General features: G+C 50.1%; 5 protein-coding genes across 5 annotated transcripts; 4 read left to right on the forward strand and 1 right to left on the reverse strand.

Moving 5' to 3' along the window:
* Positions 1–239: 239 nt before the first annotated feature.
* AAFC00_002893 (uncharacterized protein) lies at positions 240–2,354 on the forward strand (the record flags this gene model as incomplete). Its single annotated transcript, XM_069342279.1, has 6 exons — positions 240–399; positions 520–750; positions 805–882; positions 941–1,257; positions 1,309–1,414; positions 1,468–2,354. The coding sequence occupies 6 exons, from the start codon at positions 240–242 to the stop codon at positions 2,352–2,354; spliced, it is 1,779 nt and encodes a 592-aa protein (XP_069198780.1).
* A 1,183-nt stretch (positions 2,355–3,537) lies between these two features.
* On the forward strand, positions 3,538–4,745 carry AAFC00_002894 (uncharacterized protein; the record flags this gene model as incomplete). Its single annotated transcript, XM_069342280.1, has 3 exons — positions 3,538–3,821; positions 3,890–4,469; positions 4,530–4,745. 3 exons carry the CDS (start codon positions 3,538–3,540, stop codon positions 4,743–4,745), a joined length of 1,080 nt encoding a protein of 359 aa, XP_069198781.1.
* Positions 4,746–10,053: 5,308 nt separating this feature from the next.
* AAFC00_002895 (uncharacterized protein) lies at positions 10,054–11,509 on the forward strand (the record flags this gene model as incomplete). Its single annotated transcript, XM_069348044.1, has 2 exons — positions 10,054–10,851; positions 10,907–11,509. 2 exons carry the CDS (start codon positions 10,054–10,056, stop codon positions 11,507–11,509), a joined length of 1,401 nt encoding a protein of 466 aa, XP_069198782.1.
* Positions 11,510–15,559: 4,050 nt separating this feature from the next.
* On the forward strand, positions 15,560–16,093 carry AAFC00_002896 (uncharacterized protein; the record flags this gene model as incomplete). The annotated part of the gene is made up of 3 exons (XM_069342281.1): positions 15,560–15,720; positions 15,810–15,905; positions 15,985–16,093. The coding sequence occupies 3 exons, from the start codon at positions 15,560–15,562 to the stop codon at positions 16,091–16,093; spliced, it is 366 nt and encodes a 121-aa protein (XP_069198783.1).
* A 641-nt stretch (positions 16,094–16,734) lies between these two features.
* On the reverse strand, positions 16,735–17,781 carry AAFC00_002897 (uncharacterized protein; the record flags this gene model as incomplete). Its single annotated transcript, XM_069342282.1, has 2 exons — positions 16,735–17,584; positions 17,654–17,781. The coding sequence occupies 2 exons, from the start codon at positions 17,779–17,781 to the stop codon at positions 16,735–16,737; spliced, it is 978 nt and encodes a 325-aa protein (XP_069198784.1).
* Positions 17,782–18,179: the final 398 nt, after the last annotated feature.

An 18,179-nucleotide genomic window follows, 5' to 3' on the forward strand; every position in this document is an offset into this window, starting at 1 on the left:
TCGAAGAAAACGATCACTCCTCGGCGCATTTACTGCATTTGCCGCGAGTAACTCTCACCACCCACTGTCATGCTATGTCCACCCCGTCTCCGTACGCTCACGCAACTCCGACAACACAAGCGTCCTTTTTCCTTCACATATACATCAGCGACGTGACATTCGGCCTGGCCAACAACCCACATAAAGTAGTGGTCGATCATTAGACTACCTTCCTTCGGGGAGGCACGCAACGAGAAGAGATGGCTTCGCAGGCAGATATCAACACTATGCTCCGTGACAGACGAGGTGTCGAAGCAAAGATCCAAAGTCTCATAAACAACGACCTCAAGGAGATATGTCGAGGAGAGAACCTTGCGGTATCAGGAGTTAAGGCGCAACTGCAGACTAGAATTCTTAGACGTTGGTCACTCCTGCCTTTTTTGGTCCCCCTTCGCGCTGGCTTGCCACGTTGTTCTGTGACGGCTTGATGAATTTGTAACACATGTTGGCCTCTGCCTGCTAATCACAAGACTCTCACAGACCTCGACGATTTGATACGTAACAACGATGCGCTTGGTTTCCAGAGAATACGCCATCGCTGTCTCAGGAACGGTCGCCTCGATGGCTTCATCCCCCCATACAGCCTTGATTCTACCGCTTCAATATCACCCGCGCCTGCTGCGCCGCATCGCCCAATGGTTCCTACCTATCCAAGACCTTCCCTACCCGGCTTCCACGGGTCCCATGGGAGCAAGACCTATCCCATTGCTGGTAAATCCCTGATTATATTACTTCTGTACATCGATAATCGCTGACACGGAGCAGCAACACGCACGCTTAACTTCAAGCCCAGTCCCTTTTACACTCAATTAGAACCCATAACTCCTCCGCAAGATCTCACAGGTGAGCAGATTTGGACCCTTGATGATTTGGACACCCCGGAGCTCACAATTTCGACCAGAAATGCAAAGTAATAGACACACGGTCTACATGAACATCAACTTGAATAATGCCGTATGTGAGCGCCTGAGGGCAGATCCGAAGCTGCGCGTCATGGTCTACTGTACTGCTGCCACTCCCATCGCCTCCTATGCCGCCGTCGACATTTCATTCCCCGGTCAAATCGAAGTCAAGGTCAACGGAGATGATGTAAGGTCGAATTTCAAGGGTTTGAAGAACAAACCGGGCACCACGAAGCCCGCTGATATCACCGACCTCGTGCGCAAGGCGCCTGGATACAACAACAACTTACAGATCACATACGCCCTTACCACCAAGGTAAGCAGCTCTGATACCCCAGATGGTCTGACCGTGCTAAGTTTGACGTAGAAATACACCGTGGTGGTCAACCTAGTACACAAGAAGTCTGCAGAGGCACTGGCTGAGCAGGTCAGGCAGGGTCGATTCATCTCCAAGAGTAGAGTTCTTGAAGAAAGTGCGTGTGCATTGTTTGCGGAGTTCTGTCGCGCGAAAGCTGATGTTTTGTAGTGGCTGCCAAAGCGAGCGATCCCGACATCATCGCCACTTCCACGGTCATGTCCCTCAAGGATCCCATCTCCACGATGCGCCTGTCTTTGCCGTGCAGATCGACCGTGTGCACCCACAACCAATGTTTTGACGGCTCGTACTTCCTCCAGCTGCAAGAACAAGCTCCCACATGGACCTGTCCGGTCTGTAACAAAGTGATCGGCTACGAGTCTCTTAATGTGGATCAGTACGTGCAAGACATTCTCCAGCAAACCAGCAGCTCCACAGAACAAGTCACTATTGAACCCGATGGGTCGTGGCACCCTGTGGTCCAGGGCGATGACTCGGCCGGAAACCGAGGCAAGGGTCAGGCGAGAGCATCATATGATAACGACAGTGACGACGACATCATTGAAATCCAGGAGTCCACTACGGGCAAGGTCAAGAATGAGCCAGTCGCGGCTACTCCAGGTATCGCACAACAGACACCGCCGCTCTCGTCACGAGAGGCTTCTATGGCGACGCCCGTAACCGCGAGACCTACTGCCAAGCGTCCATCAGCAGTCATCGACCTGACGCTCTCGGACGACGATGAACCGCCCCGGCCTGCGAAGAGAATGCATACAAGTCAGAATACCAATTCACATTACAACAACACTCTGTCGAACATGACAAATGGCAGGGGTCCTGAAATGACACGTGGACAGTCGGACGAGTTACTTTCCATGCTTCTGGAGAACGGATCCGACGCGTTGCCTCCTCTACAAGCGGAGCGGCCGAACGGGGGTCTACAGCATGGTCAACGGCTCCCATGGCCAACAGGACAGCTACAGAATACTGCATGGTCACCAGGCAAGGACAACACCAACGGAAACCATAATGGTGGATACACCACTGGGCCAAGATGAAGCTCGGTCTCGAGTTTATCTGGCTCTTCATGTTTAATGACTTATTCGGCACACGAAAGCGAGGCGTTCTGGGCGGTATCAAGGAAGGACAGATGGGAAAGATCTTCGGGGAGAAAACCGGTATATTGATTTTCTCACGTGCACCACAGCATCGAGGCTTGTGTATGTGTATGTAGATGGACGATGGCGCTGCAGGACACACGGAACAACAAAAGGATACCCTGGGGCACACCTGCAGCAGCAGGATATGCGATGCAGTCCATACCTCTACAGTGGTTGTAATGGAAACAAAAAGTCTACGGCTTGTGAACAGAACACAGTCGCACTATACACACGTGATACTGTAGCTGCAGTGGTGCCCAGAACCCTCCAACATACCCCACGGATAGTGGAAATCTGCGGACTGAGAAGATCGCTTGGCAAATAAATGAAATGTGCCTGGATGTGGAGCAACTTCTCCATCTAATCTAAGTGTCTTAGGGTGGCGACAAAGAAAGTTTTGCTTTAGCAAGAACTTATCTCCGAGATTGAGAGCGACGCGCTTGAGTGGTGGAAGGTAGCTTCCGACTCCTGCCGTTGAGCCTCGTACTCGGCAAAGATTGAATAGTACACCGGGTATCATGTCATTTAGATCAATGACAGTGTATTCATATCATGAAAGCGAAAGTGAGGGCAGGATTGAAGTGGTGAAATGAAGATTCCCTGTTCAGCCAAAACCTGTCGTACGACATCTCTGGTGACATGGAGCAGCAGTGCATTGAGTTCGTCGGACGGGCAGAAATAGAGTAGATGCACGGCATATGGCCCTCAACCCCTGGCGCCAGGGTCCTGTTGGGTGCTGCACAAAACAAGTAAAGCTAGACTCTTGCACGTGTTATTAACAAATTATGGTCTGATCTCGTTTGCCCGCCATTTGCCATTTGCGCCTCTGTTCTGATCGTCAAACAACATAAGGTACCTTGACCCGCCTCTATTCCAACTAGCCGTCATTCATTCTTTGAGTCGGGTTTCTAGAGTTCCTGTATCTTGAGAGTCCTTTCACTCACTGTCGTTGATTCCTCCGTCCCACTCTCTTGACATAGATAGTCCGTGAAGGTCTTTTTGTCTTGTCGCCTGCCAACGACCGCCTTCCTATTCCGATAATTCCGATTGCGCCAAATTTCACAGCAAGAGCTCGCGCAAGATGGATATCGTACTCGAGATCTTCGACACCTATGTGTTCGACCGCCTGTATGCCGCCGCCGCCCCCCTAACGCCGGCGATGCTGGCCTTCAGCTCCGTCGACACATTGGCCGACCCTTCCAATGCTACGTGGTCGAGCTTCAAGGAAGGTGCCACGCCTGGCGCCTACCAATTCCAGCCTGCTAGCCAATACTTCTCCGTGGAACCCAGCAACTACGCCTACATGAGTCGCCTGCCGCGTGACAATATTTGGAGGCAGAGCATCAGTTTGTTTCTTATCACATGGTAAGCAATCGAAGCTGTGAACCTTCACTTTGTATCTCGAGCCTAGAACTGATGGATTTCGTCTACAGGGTCTTCGGACTGGTCAATTACTTTGTTTGCGCCGGCCTCTCTTACTTGTTCGTCTTCGACAAGGGTACCTTCCAGCATCCCAAGTACCTCAAGAACCAGATGAGCATGGAGATCAAGCAGACGCTCAACGCAATGCCCGTTATTGCAATTCTGACAGTGCCTTGGTTCGTCGCCGAGATCCGAGGATTCTCTATGATTTACGACAAGTTGCCCGAGGACTCTGCCTGGAACTTGGGTGGCTGGTACATCTTCCTGCAGTTTCCTTTCTTTGTCGCCTTCACCGATCTCTGCATCTACTGGATCCACCGTGGCTTGCACCACCCGATGGTCTACAAGACCCTCCACAAGCCTCACCACAAGTGGATCATGCCGACTCCCTTTGCCTCGCACGCTTTCCACCCTCTCGACGGCTACGCCCAGTCCGTGCCTTACCACGTCTTCCCCTTCCTCTTCCCTCTCCAGAAGTTCGCCTATATTGCGCTCTTCATGTTCATCAACATCTGGACTGTCCTGATCCACGATGGAGAGTACGTGGCTAATAGCCCCATCATCAACGGCGCCGCTTGCCATACCATGCACGTAAGTTTGTTGTTCTTCTCCTGCATTCCGCGCAAAATAGCTGACTAATTGCGTTCACAGCATCTCTACTTCAACTACAACTACGGTCAATTCACCACTCTCTGGGACCGTCTGGGCGGCAGCTACAGGAAGCCCAACGAGGAGCTCTTCCGCAGGGAGACCAAGATGGCCTCGGACGAGTGGAACAGACAGGCCAAAGAGATGGAGAAGATTGTCAAGGAAGTCGAGGGCGACGACGACAGAAGCTACGGCCCCGAAAGCAAGAAGGTCCAGTAGTTCATTTCTACTGCCACTCCTGTTGTTGTACATTTAATTCACTACCGTTCCGACCTTGGGAACCGACAAAAGCTCATTTTCCCGTTGCGTCGAAAACTGGCTTCCTTTTCTTTCTTTTTCTTAAGATTACACACATTACCTACTCTGTTTCATTGCTATTTGCATGGCGACCGGCGCATATAGATCGGATGGCTGCTCAGATGATTGGTTGGTTGAACTCGTTGGCTAGTGAATCACTAGTCCTCGGAGGGGGGCATGTTTCAAGAATCATGACATGTTTTCATGTTTTCCATGTTTCTCTTGTTTTGGGGTGCTGCTCTTTTTGCGGAGACATAGATCGAGAGATATGAAGAAAGGAGATGATGGCTCTGGCTATGTCGGGATCTCGAATATCACTTTTCTTGCTTGTCACTTGTCTTGCTGCTGTTGCTGCTGCTGCTTGCTTCTCATAGTCCTCGGTGAGTGGTTGAATGTGATGATGTTCACAAGACTGAAAAATGTTGTCTCGGTCCTTCTGGCTTGGAAATGTGCATTTATACGCCTATTGCGAAAAAAACACCTCTTTGCGATCGGTCAAGAGTGAAGTGAAGAACAATCTTGTATTCCAGGTCGTGGGGGACCCTGTCCATTTTGGTGCCTGGATCTTCAATTTTCCCTTTTCTTTCTTGTCTACCTGACATGGTTGTTCTGTGGCAGTATTGCTCTTTCTAAGTAAGATTCTCCTATCGATTATACTCTATACGCTCAAGTGAAGGAGTTCCTCGAAGAGGAGAAGAGTACAGGTTGGGGTTTGCGTTGAACTGGCTATGGTAACATAATTGCTTGTTCTGGAGCTTTCTTGGGTAAGGTAGGTATTGCTCTCTCTCCGCTTATCTGATTGTCTCGTCGTTTCTCTGCTACGATGTCCTTGTCATCTTCCTGTTGGATTTGACAGACACAGTGTATTGCAGCTACGATGTAGGTATCATGTACTCTTCATAGGCTTTAATACTGATTGGATATATCACACCGTCGCAAAGACGGAGATCTGACGTTTATCACGACTATGGTGAGGGCAGAGAATCACCTGGGTACGAGGTCTCTGGTCCAGCTGAGGTACTCTTCTCATCTCCAGTGCAGTAATGTCACTTTACTCTCATCGGCTCCAATATACACCAAGAACCTAGACCCATCAAGCCCCAGCCTCCCTGTGTGAGCTGTAGTATCACCCTTTCCCGGATCTAGAACACAAACAATCAATCAGGCTCCACTTGTGAGGTGGAATATGCACAGGGCACACAAGCACCGTATCTCGCTCCCAGTGCTCTGCCATCGAAAGTAGGTCAAGTAAACATGAATGTCTTCTCCGTGGATGCTTTTCGATTGGGCACTTAGGTACTAGATCCATCTGTTATTTGTATGGTCGGTGATGTGTCCAGGTAAGTCTGTTTGTAATGTCGACTATAGCGAGAGCTTCACGACTGCTGGAGTCGCTGCCGATTGAGCCGTCAACGTTATTGCTTGGGTGCCCTGCCGCACTGTAAGACATGCGCATACGTGGACAGGATAATGCATTGAGAAAGATGTAATGGATATGGAGGACGACTCGGGGGTCTCGAGAAAGAAATCGTTTCTTGTTCATCGCCTTACGAGGCTATTGCTTGCTTGATTAGGCTGCTGTATCTTTCACAGCAAGTAAGATACTTTTTAGGATCTTGGGGTTGAGGCATTCGACTGGTTCTACGGTACTTGATGCGATATGGAAGGTTACTGTAGATCCTTGTACCTGTTTCGATGCATGTGCTTAATATGAACAATACACACATACTCATGCGTCTCTAGTCCTTCGGGAGTACTCGACAAATGAATGCATTGTCCTGTGTATCGGGATCAGATTGGTTGAATATGGCTTCGGTCCACAACAGATCCGGCCATATTTATTCTGCCCTGGCAGTAATGCAGAAAACGAAGAGCAGTGGCGGTCAATTCAGACTCGAGGAAAGATAGATCAACTTGGATCTTCGCATTCCCGAGTGATCACATGCTCGCCCCGCTCCCACCGTACCGACTTTCTGCTACTGCTACTGCTGCAATTCCCATCCTTGCAAGCGAGAAACGGGCTCGGGTATGATGCGAGTCAAAGATCAACTCAGCAATTAGATCCTTTCTGCAACATGTGTTTCATGTGCACCCCCACTGATCGTTTGTGGTCCTTTCGCCCTTCCTTAGACACTGTGACTAATATATCCTTGCACGAGCAGACGAGGGCCGTGAACCAATTTAATACCGACTATACTGTACCTCTGTAGCCTCGTCTTGAAACCGGAAGCTTTTGCGAAAGGTAGGTACTTGTACTTTCTGCCCTTTCGACAACGCCTCCCGACACATTTCACGAACCAGAGGAGCCAGCCTCTCCCTTGGGAAAAAACATGCGCATCGGGGATCGTGCTTACATCTCGCCTGACCTCCAGCCAGCCAGTACCTGCAGACATAGGTACGCCCTATCGTATGCCTGTCCGCCACCCCCGACCGGATGACTGGCTGACCGACCGACCGTCCGATGACCGTGGGTCGATCCCCCACTCAAGCTTGTCCTGCATGATGTTGTAATGTCATGGTCAAGATTTCTGGGGATATCGTTCCTAGCGCAGTCAAGGGGAGAGGTCGATCTTCAACGCGTGCTCGACATACTTTAATTGTCTTAGATGCTATAGTTGTATGAGCTGGCGAAGAACGAGTATTGCCCGAACACAATGATAGCAAGGCTCTTGGCTTTATGAGTCAAGAGTAGTGGTAAAAAGGTTATGCGGTACAGTGCATCATGCGCATTTCATTCGACCAGGGTCGGCTATACCCCGATACTGTATGCAAGGACTTCGTTAGTTGAATTGCGGACCAAATCTTGACATCAAGAAGCAGGCTAAGGTCTGCAACATGCTGGTCATGGCTGAAAATACAATGAGAGCAGTGGACAAAGCTGGAGTCGAGTCCGGTTCACTCTTGCATGCTCGCCGCAGATGAATCGAGGGCAGACATATGTGTCTTGGTCTTGCGGGAGACACCTTGAATGATTGAGTTGATTCCCATCAGCATTGTCCAAATTCAGAGGCTGGGGGCGATCATCGGATCCAATCTTACTCGAATCTGCCTGTACCTTGATTTTGAACACTAACCATGACTCGAAAGTAGCAGATAGCCGAGCTCATGTCATATCTTGACCAGTGAGACCTGATTCGCTTACAGTCCTTCTTCAGAGTCTTCAGCTGACTACAAGTGGCTCAATCAGCTTACTCGAGGTACTTGAGCAGAGTCGTATTTGTACTGTACATGTATGTAAAGCATAACGTTGCAGCATGCACTAATCTTCAAGGAGGGGGTTCCGGGTGTAGGTTGGCACATGTCTCTAGTGTCCTATCGCGGACATAGCATTAACAACGCTGAAGTACGAGAGCCTTAGCTGAACACTTTGATCGCGATCGATCTGTCGCAATCTCATCAGAGTTGCGATAGACTCACAACTAAGATGTCCAGAACTTGGTTCCATTGCATCCAATGATAATAGTCACGGTCATCGCTTGATGAGCCTAAAGAGTGCGGTAGTCTTCCGTTAGATACAACTGGACATCGAAAGTACCGTACCTTAGGCCCGGGGTTTTGACAAGGGAACCTTAACTTTAACTTTGACTCCAAGAGGCAAGCGCAATTCCCAGCTACATTGGCGCAGAAACACCAACATAGTGCGGTACCCTACTGTACCTTTCGTCCTGCCCTGCAACGCTCGTGTTCTTGCCCAGACGAGAGAGCTTCCATACTTTGATTCTACGAGTTTAGTGCGCGTAAGGTTGCTCTGGCGCATAGCGTATCCTTGAGGCGGCTCAACTACGATAGCTAGCGGTTTCTTGATCTTCTCAGTCATAGACTAAGGTAGGAAGCAAGAGTGTGCTCTCGGCCGGTAATTAGGAAAGACTGATACGAACAGTAGCGGTTGATCTTGGTATCTTTAATTGGAGCAGGTAAGATCTACTGCTGCCGGATGTCTGTTAACTTGTGATTGATATAATTAAGCATGAAAAGTGTTCAACATCTAACGTCATTTTGCTGCTGCTGCATTAGTCCTGCCATTCTGAACCGGGTTATTGCACCGGGCCATTAAAGATAAAGATCTAGCTTGGTGATAATCTGTGGCTTGACGCAACGTGCAAGCAACAATGCTGAATATCGTATTCAGAACCAAAACCGCCCCGGTCGCAATTGTCTGCTTATGGGCGAATGACATGACTCCTAAGAGCCCATTTTCGGCACACTACCTGCTAAAAGGCTCGCGCCAGACATCGGAAGAAGAGCTCAGATTGACATGACACCTCATACAGGCTACAACCTCCGTCTTCGTGGAATTACACCACGCTGGTGGTTCCATTCTCGAGCGAATGACGTGCTCATTGGTGTCCTCACTTTCTCATCTGATTCACACAAGCATGAAGCCAAGTTCTATACGCCTTGAATGATAGGCGAGGTACGAGTACCTCTTGACAGATCGCGATGCAAACCGTGAGTAAACTTTAATCAAGGTAGTTGGTTGAAAGAGCCGGCGAAGCATGCGACCTCTTTCCTTGCAATACAGTATAGTCATTGGTTACGCTGCCTGAACTCGAATCAAGAGGCTTCGCTTCATACCGCGGTCTTGCGGTCAGAGCTGCAATGCAAGAGGTCTTACCGAATGCACAGTTCCCGACAACTTTATAAGGAACAGCATGGTGGGACAGAAATGAACATGATGATCTAGTCGTCCAACCGAGCCAACCAGGTTAGGCAAAGTGGCCGTGGATAAATGGCTGTTAGGCGAGGGCTGCACCGAGCCGCTTCGCACTTCGCTCCATGCGACGATCGCTGCGCTAACAGCTCTGACTTCATCATCCCGATTCCCTCGTCGCGTGTGTGAGGTAAGGTAGGTGAGGAGGCACATTCGGGTCTGCCATGAGGCAGCCGATCATCAGGAATGTTGCGGCTTGCTGGATCGTGATGCATTAGGGGATTCATCTAGTAGGTCTCCACCTCACTTATGTCATTCGTGTAGCAGTCCTCCGCTGATGATTGACATAATGCTGTACCGGGCCATGTATATACTCCGGGATGGTTTCGCATTCCCTCACCTGTCGTCCGAATATGTTTGCGTATCAGTGAATGCCATTGACCTAAGTAATGATAACCCTTTCCTACCTACTTCACAAGTCTCGTTAAAGCATACCATTATCTCTTTTTATCTTCATCCTAGTCGTTTGCTGAGTGTGCTGCTTCATACATTATACCTGGAGGTCTCATAGCTGCAATCATGACTGCAGTCCTATCGCAGCCTCCAATGCCGTCTGGCCTTCTGGGTCGGCGTCGAGTCAGCCATTCACAATACTCATATGGAAACATGGACAACTTCATCGCAGAATATGGTATGTCTCTTGTCGACCGACAAGGAATCGCTATGGCGGCACCCGCGTCACAGACACAATATGTTTCACTTCAACCTCAACCGCAGTCAATGGGGCCAGAGTCGACGTCAATGGACTCCAGATTCCACTCAGTGCCAACAGGCACCATCATGCCGGAGATGATGACATTCGGAGAAAATTCCATGCTCACAAATCCCATGTCGTTCACCAATCCTTATAATCTTGCTACAACTCTGCATGCTGGCATGCCGACGATGTGGTCAAATTACGAACATATGATGCTTCCCCCAGCACCGACACATACAAGAAGTGACAGTCTCACAAGCCTCGAGACTTGCCCTCCTATCAAATCAGAAGAAGACCTATCACCAATACCTCCCAGCCAACTATTCTTTACAACACCTCCATATCCGTCTCATAGCGATAGAAGCAGCCCTCCTGTTTCGGATGATAGCAGAGCTTCCAGCTTCTCAACCGATGTCGACACTCTGATGAAGGCCATCCAGAAGAAAACACAACCTACTCAGCCATCTGAGGTAGCGCCCGCCGCACCCTTACCGGAGATTACTAGCCCACCTCGATCTAGGAAACGATACCAGTGTTCTATCCCAGATTGTCACAAGTCATTCTATCAGAAGACACATCTCGAAATCCACACACGGGCACATACTGGAGTGAAGCCATTTGTGAGTATTTCACGCTGCACATCTTAGATATCATCGTCCACTGACCCCAAAATAGTTCTGCAAGGAACCGTCCTGCGGCCAACGATTTTCTCAACTGGGGAATTTGAAGACGCATGAGAGGCGGCATACTGGAGAAAGACCTTATAGCTGCGATATCTGTGGGAAGACATTTGCACAGCGGGGGAACGTGCGTGCCCACAAGATCGTGCACACATCTGCAAAGCCATTCACATGCAAGCTTGATTCATGTAACAAGCAGTTCACTCAGCTTGGCAATCTCAAAAGCCATCAGAATAAGTTCCATGCAGATACGATTCGAAACCTGAAGCACAGATTCGAAGCAATCATGGAGGGCGATGTTGTCTCTAGCTGGGAGAAGGACATGTGGGAATATTTTGGCAGTCTGTACAAAAACTGCAACAAGGGAATCAAAGGCCGAGGCAAGGACAGGTGTATCAGCAGTTCGGGGCTCAGCCTTCCTGGAGACATGAGTTGCCTGAAGGAAGAAGATGACTCGAGGAGAAACAGTTACTCGAGCATGAGCTCATTGATGAGTGAAGCGACTACAGCAGATCACAGTGAAGCTATGAAGGGGATGTTACCAGCGGGCAGCCTCGGATACCCGTATGGGTTGGCCTCGGATGGTCAGTCCTACTAACGTCCGATCAATCATTATTGCCTGGCGCACTTTTATCTTCTCCTTGTACATATATACGAATATACGATGCAATGCGACATTCAACGACACAAGAATAGACTAGTAACAAGCCTCTTCCGAGATGGGAAGAAGGATTTATACTTCATGAACCTTCCAAAACGTCTGCTCCTATTGCGGGCTATACATGTATCTATCGAGATTTTGTGTTGCTAGATGACCTGTAATTGTCACTCATAGATTACATCTTATATACGACGATGTCTAGCACCTGAAAGCTCAGCTATATCTCAGTCGACGGTTGCCCGTCGAGTAATCTTGTATTGAGCTGCACCTCATGAAAAGACGGGTGATACGTCAACCGTGCGATGCTCGATGCGAGCAGACAGGCGCTTGATCTCGACACCCAAGCTATTGTAACCCACTTCCAACTACATTAAGACCCGTCCGAACGGTATGAGCACGAACCAATTTCGCGAGTCAATCTCATGAACCAAATGACCGCCAAGACCGGGATCAAGATCGACGCTATGATCATACGATCTGACTCTATATACTTCATGCACAGCGGGACAGAGCAATGGGTTGTAAACGGTCATACAGAGTTTACGGGTGGGCATTCAGTCCTGCTAGCGACTCAGTCTATTTCGATTCAGAAGTTCCGTCAGACGGGCGGTAGGATTACAGCACAAGACCGAAGAAGAGCCATGAACGACAAGTACAGTAAGGTGTGCAATAAGGCATAAGCTTTTAGCGCCTCACTCATGGCACACTAGGGTCGACCTCGATACGGCTCGCGAATCAGACAGAACTAAGGCACCTTACCTTGCCTTATACGAGTATAGCCATCACACCTATCTTTGCTCCAGATCGTGATCTTGGCTTGGGGTCTGAAGAACCCTTAGAAGATGGTGGAGCGAATTACAGGGCAAGGTACCTTACGGTCAGCAGCCTGTCCTATTGGTATGTCAAATTCCTCAATGAAATGATTGCATCGAGGATTTCGCCTTGCATCGTAGGAAGCAAAGTGAGCTTGAAATTTTCGGCCCCCTTGTTTTCTCGCCTGCCGTGCGTGAACATGTTTCGTACCACAACACACGAGATGCATCGCAATCAAACCGAGCCCTCTTGATTTCCCTGCGGCTCCTTATCGACCTGTCTCACTATATGGGGAAGGTATGATCTACATTACCTGCATGGAGCGATCCGCGAGGCCGGTCCTCCTGAGATCAACCTGACGCGGCTCTAACGTCATGTCGCTACAGTACTCACATACAGTACTTTCATCTCGCCCACGTTCACCCTGCCGAGGATTCAGTACAACCAGCTTCTCGAGTTCTTACGACATGGTAATAACCCCCCACTTCGCAGAGTCATTGCTAACGTTCAAGCGTCTGAAACCCCACTCGATTCCCATGATTTGATGATATGCTGGTGAGACTAGAGGCTCCGCCAGCTATTACCGCAATTGAAAAGGGCATGAGACTAAGTATCTCCGGTATGATGCTCATGTATCATCAGACTGGTTGACAGTGTTGCATGGTGTGATTGCGCCCACCTCACTTACGAGGCGGACGCGAAGGTCAACTTACGTGTCACCACAGCGGTCTACCAGTATTTTACGGTGAATCCCTGGCCTAGCACTCGTCGTCTACACATCCACAAGGAACTACGCGCAGTGAAGCTAATGCAGCTACTAGTCTGGGGAAACCACGGGTACCGTCCACCGGCGTGCTGAAAGCATGGAGAAATGATGTAGTGATGCTTGCGCGGCGTCCCGCTTCTTGAACATCTTGTTCTTCCCGTCCTTGTATTGGGAAATTGCTGTCGTATTCTTCGACCCACAGCATTCGTTGAATGGTGACAGCAGTCGTTGCCCTAGCATGAACCTCGTCCGACCTGAATGCGTGTGTTTTACAATCATCGCTAGTCAGGGCCTGACCGCGTTGGCCTGGCAAGAACGGGCTGGTACTGATCTGCGCGTGAAGCGAGTGAGTGTGCATCTGTACAGTTCCGGACTTCTCCGCGAGATCATCCTGTCAATGGCAAGGCGCTGACATGCATGATCACCCTTCAGTCATTCGCAACGACGTGCCCTGAATGTGAATCTGCTGGCTTCAGAAGGTTGTTCTAGCCGATGCTTTAGCTATTTCTCTGCATGCATCTCGCTTGCAAGCATCGTCCTCATAGACCTATTCCAGCATAACAGAACTTTATATCGGTGTATGAGCTGCGACACAAGATCACATCAAGGGGTTTTCCAGTGCCACTCAGAACAATCCTTGCGAGTTTCATCCTCTTCGACAGCCTGAAGAGGGATTGGCAATATGATTGAAGCAATTGCATGTTGATCATTCTGAACAGACTACTGCACGCAATGGTAGATTACATTAGCTGACGTAGGCTTCTCATATCTATACATTTGTCTGATATTGCACCAAGTTACGCAATCGACTTTCAGCCGTTGAGTTGGCTCGATATCTCCTTCAATCATGAGGCAAAGCCGTTCTCGTCTTCTTGAAGCATCGAGAAAACAGCTATTCCAGCACTGAAGCCATCTGACCTGAACCAGTCAAACATCAGTCCATCTATGACTCGAACGGAAGCTCAAAGAGTCTAGCGATCAAACTCGAGCCATGAGCATTTCATGACCAAGCTCACGCACGAGGAGCGCAGTGATCTTTGAGGGCGATATCTCGTCAGTGGTGGTAGATGCCATCTGTTGTCTGCTCGCATGGAAGTGCCAGCTGCGATCCTACCTACCTCGCTCGAGTTGAGGAGCTGCGACATTTGCTCTGCCCCATTTATGGTCCATATGGTGGCGAAGGCGCGAGCAAGGAAGGCAGGCTTCGCGGTGAGGTTGCCCATAGACGCCACAGGGCGCAGGATAATCCTCGTTATTTCCTTCGCGCTGTTTCGCCATGAGCCCGGAGATGCCGTTCGATGACAATATTGCATGCAAAGCTGGAAAGGCCGGTCGGTTCAGTCTCACTTCGCTCCCCACCACGATCTGCAGAGGTGCAGACAAGATGGCTGACTTTAGCCTTGTCGACGGCAGCTGTCTACTCGCCTTCGCTCAATTCGTGCATTAGAAGTGGGACGTGGTCAATGACAGCCCCACATAGTCGGGGGCACTGCTTGCATATGGCAGGACAGTCCTCAAGGATACCTTGAAGACTGTAATGTCCGTTTGCCGAGGTTGACGTTGCGCCCCTGCATCCATGTTGTGGTGTAGCAACACTCGAATCGATATCAAGTGGGCTCAAAGTAAGTGAAAATGAGAGTCAATATGAGAGCACTGAGCTGCTTACCTGTGGCACCTGCAACCGATATAGACCGCATATCGAGTAATGAACGTAGGATTGCAGGTTTGGGGTCATGGCCATCGAATATTGCATGCAGCCTGTACATTTGGGGGATCGTGACATACGCACTGCTGACATGACGTCGATACCTTCACCTGCCAGCAAGCGGATGAATCCCGTGTTCCGTTCTTACATACATGGGATCGACATTCATCCGATTGGGGCATTATAGCTCTACACTTTCATAATTGTGGTATCACGCAACACAGTTTAATCACCCGCGGTTGCCCAGACTTGCAGAGGAAACTTGAACAAGTGATGAGAAAACATCCATAGGGGCTACCCTACGATCGTCTTCTTGTCCTATAGACATGATGGGCCTGGTTGCGAACGCGAAAGCGATGGGTATGGCACCAGACTATGCCATAGAAGATGGCTTGAAGCTCAGTCGGCATGTCCAGATACAGTCAAGTGGTCTGTACTCCCGTAGTTGGTCAGGTCTTGCCAAGACATGGTCGCATCGGCAACGTCGAATGTTTACCTCGTCTTTTTGTCCTCGATTAGTCGTCATTCTCGGCAGCGCAAAAAAGCCCGCCCATTCCAGTAAAGCATCTTATTCGTACCCGATCACACTCCATTCCAAGCACTACACACTCTTCAGCAAAAGGACATTCCGAAGAAAGAGGGCCTGATTTCCACCCGCATACATCCAACATCATCAGCACGTCAAGCATCTTTTCATCAAGACATGAGCTCCAATATCCTCAGTGACCGCGACGTCAACCAAATCATGCAAAACGAACAACCCTCGAATCCTTTCATGAGCAAGCCGTCAGGCGAAGGCGACAAGCCCAAGAGCATGGATTACCATCGCCAGATGATGGAGAAGAAGCTGCAAGAAAGTCAAGGGTAATGCGCCCCATCCTCTCAACACACAAATAACGAAATAACTCGTGGAAACCCATCGGCTAACAGGCCTTTTACTTTCTTTCCTACAGTCAATCCGGGCCAGCATATGTATCGCCATCCGACGCAATCATGAGCCCTGCCAGCCAGAAGTTGTCGAGCTTCAAGCAGAGACAGATGGACAAGAAGTAAGTGTGCTGAAGTCCAAGTTTGAGTCTCCTACGCGAATATGTGGACTCGACCACTAATTCATCTCTGTGTGAACAGCATGGGAGGCGCCCCGGTCAAATCGTCACGCTCACTATTCCAGAGCATCAGCAGCGCGCGCGAGAAGGAACTCGGATCGACCGACGAGCAACAAGAGAAGTCCGAGTAGGGACTGATGTTGCAAACAGTATGGCTGGGCATGTCCCGAGTCTAGCCGACAGCGTTTTGTCGCCTCGATCGGATCATGTCAGGTTTTGTATTCATATTATGGACTTGTGTTACGGGTGGGGGAGAGGTCGCACTCTTTTTTTTGGCGTCACGGTGGATCTGGTTATGATATGCAGGCTCGACATGCGGCTCGAGGAAATGGGTTTATTGGGGGCGGTCAGTCAGCCCTGAAGATGGGAATCATTGCTGCAGGCGGGATTGGCGTTTTTCTTCTTTTCTTTCTCACTCGAATGCCGTGTGGCTGGCCATTCCTTACCCACGACAGCTTTGGATATCTTTACTCGGGCATGAATGACAAATGATGGGGGGGATTTTCGATTATATGCTCCAGAGTACTGTACGTTCCATCACTGGGAAAGAGGCGCGGTACAATCAAGTCACAATGGGTCCAGAGTGCACGGCAATGATTGAAAACGATGCGCTTCTGTCTTTGAATGCATATTCTATAGGTATCAATCTTTCCCTAATTCTTTTTAGTTGTCCCCCCAGAACGTGAGAGAGGGGAAAAAAAACGCCAGCACAGCCAAACGCCTTCGCCGAAAAGTATGCTTGAAGCCCCGGTCAGCAGAACGAAGAGAAAATCTATGCGAACAGGACCTTCTCGTCGAGGTCATCCTGCTTTCTCTTCCTGCCACCCTCGGACTTGAGGCCCAGGTCACCCTTCTTGGCCCGTCTCTCGGTCTCCTGCTCCGTTCTCCTGCTGAATTTGCTCGCGCGCTCCATCCTGACCTCCCGTCTGACCTGGTTGGGCGAGACGAATTCCTTGTTCTCGTAGATGATGGGACCTCCGAAACTGGACTCTTGGATGACGATGGGAGTGAGCACGAAGCGGGGACCGATCTCGACAAGACTCAATTTGGTCTCGGCGCCCTTGAGGTTCTTCTTGCTTGTGGGAGCGGCTGCTTCTTCTTCTTCTTCGCCTGGCACGGCGGCGCCGTTCAACTCGGAAATGGGCGCGTGTTTGCCGCCTGCCTCGGCCTCGTTGACTTGGTAGCATCTGATCCAGACTTTGCCGTCGGCGACGGTGAAAGCCATGACGTGGTCGACGAAAGGCTTGGCCTTGCGCGCGCCCTTGGGGACGCCGAAGGTCTGGGTGAGCAGCTCCTTGATCAGCTTGAGGTGCGGCTGGGTGTCGAAGGTTGCGTCAAAGGACAGGATGGGGCGCGAGCCCTTGAGGCAGTTTCCCGTGAAGTGCAGTTCCTCCATGGTGTGCAGGTTCTGCAGGTGGAACTTGACGGTGGGGCCGTTGGGCGGCTTGCTCATCCACACGTACAGATCCTTGCCCTTGCGGGCCTCGAAGAAGAAGACATTGTTGCAGTTGTACAGGTCCGCGAGTTCGTTCAGCTGGTAGAGTTTTGTTTTCGTGTCGAGTTTGGCGTCTTTGCGACTGTGAGGAAGGAGGGAGTAGAGGTCGTTGAGGAGGTGACGGTGACTGTTGAGGGGAGAAGGTCAGTTTGGTTGGTTCTGCAGAAAAAGATGCTGCGTGCGCGACTCGACGTACCGGTATGTTATACCTCGCGAAGAAAGTATCAGCACTCTCTGCTTGTTCTTTGGGCCATCAGCAGCAGACCCAGCCTTGCCGGTGGCAGCGCCGTTCGTCTTGGAAAGCGACTTGTAGACAGCAGCCATTGGTGGTGAGTTTGGTGGATGATTGGATGATTGTATGTGGAATGCAGATAAATAAAATATTGCAGTAAATGGAAATCCTGGATCAAGATCGAGTTCGCAGATAAGATAAGCCGATCTCGACACGACAGCCTTGGCCTTGGCATCCCCACGTGCATGTCGTGCACGGCTCTCTTCAGTGTTGCTCCCCGCGCGCCGCATGCTTTTACCTCGTCGTCTCGCTACCTTTGTTGCAACATGTACAGTGTCGCTAGTCCATGGTGAAGGCACAGGCAGGTAGGGTACCTTACATGAGCGCGGGATCGCCTACAGTTCATGTGCACATCCGAGTGGGCGGATATTCATCCTCTGAAAGGTGGAAGATCTCCTGCGGTTTCCCAGTCCGAGTCAAGCAAGACCCT

Source organism: Neodothiora populina (genome assembly GCF_041146345.1).
Source record: "Neodothiora populina strain CPC 39397 chromosome Unknown canker_contig_15, whole genome shotgun sequence".
In the NCBI taxonomy this organism is placed as follows: domain Eukaryota; kingdom Fungi; phylum Ascomycota; class Dothideomycetes; order Dothideales; family Dothioraceae; genus Neodothiora; species Neodothiora populina.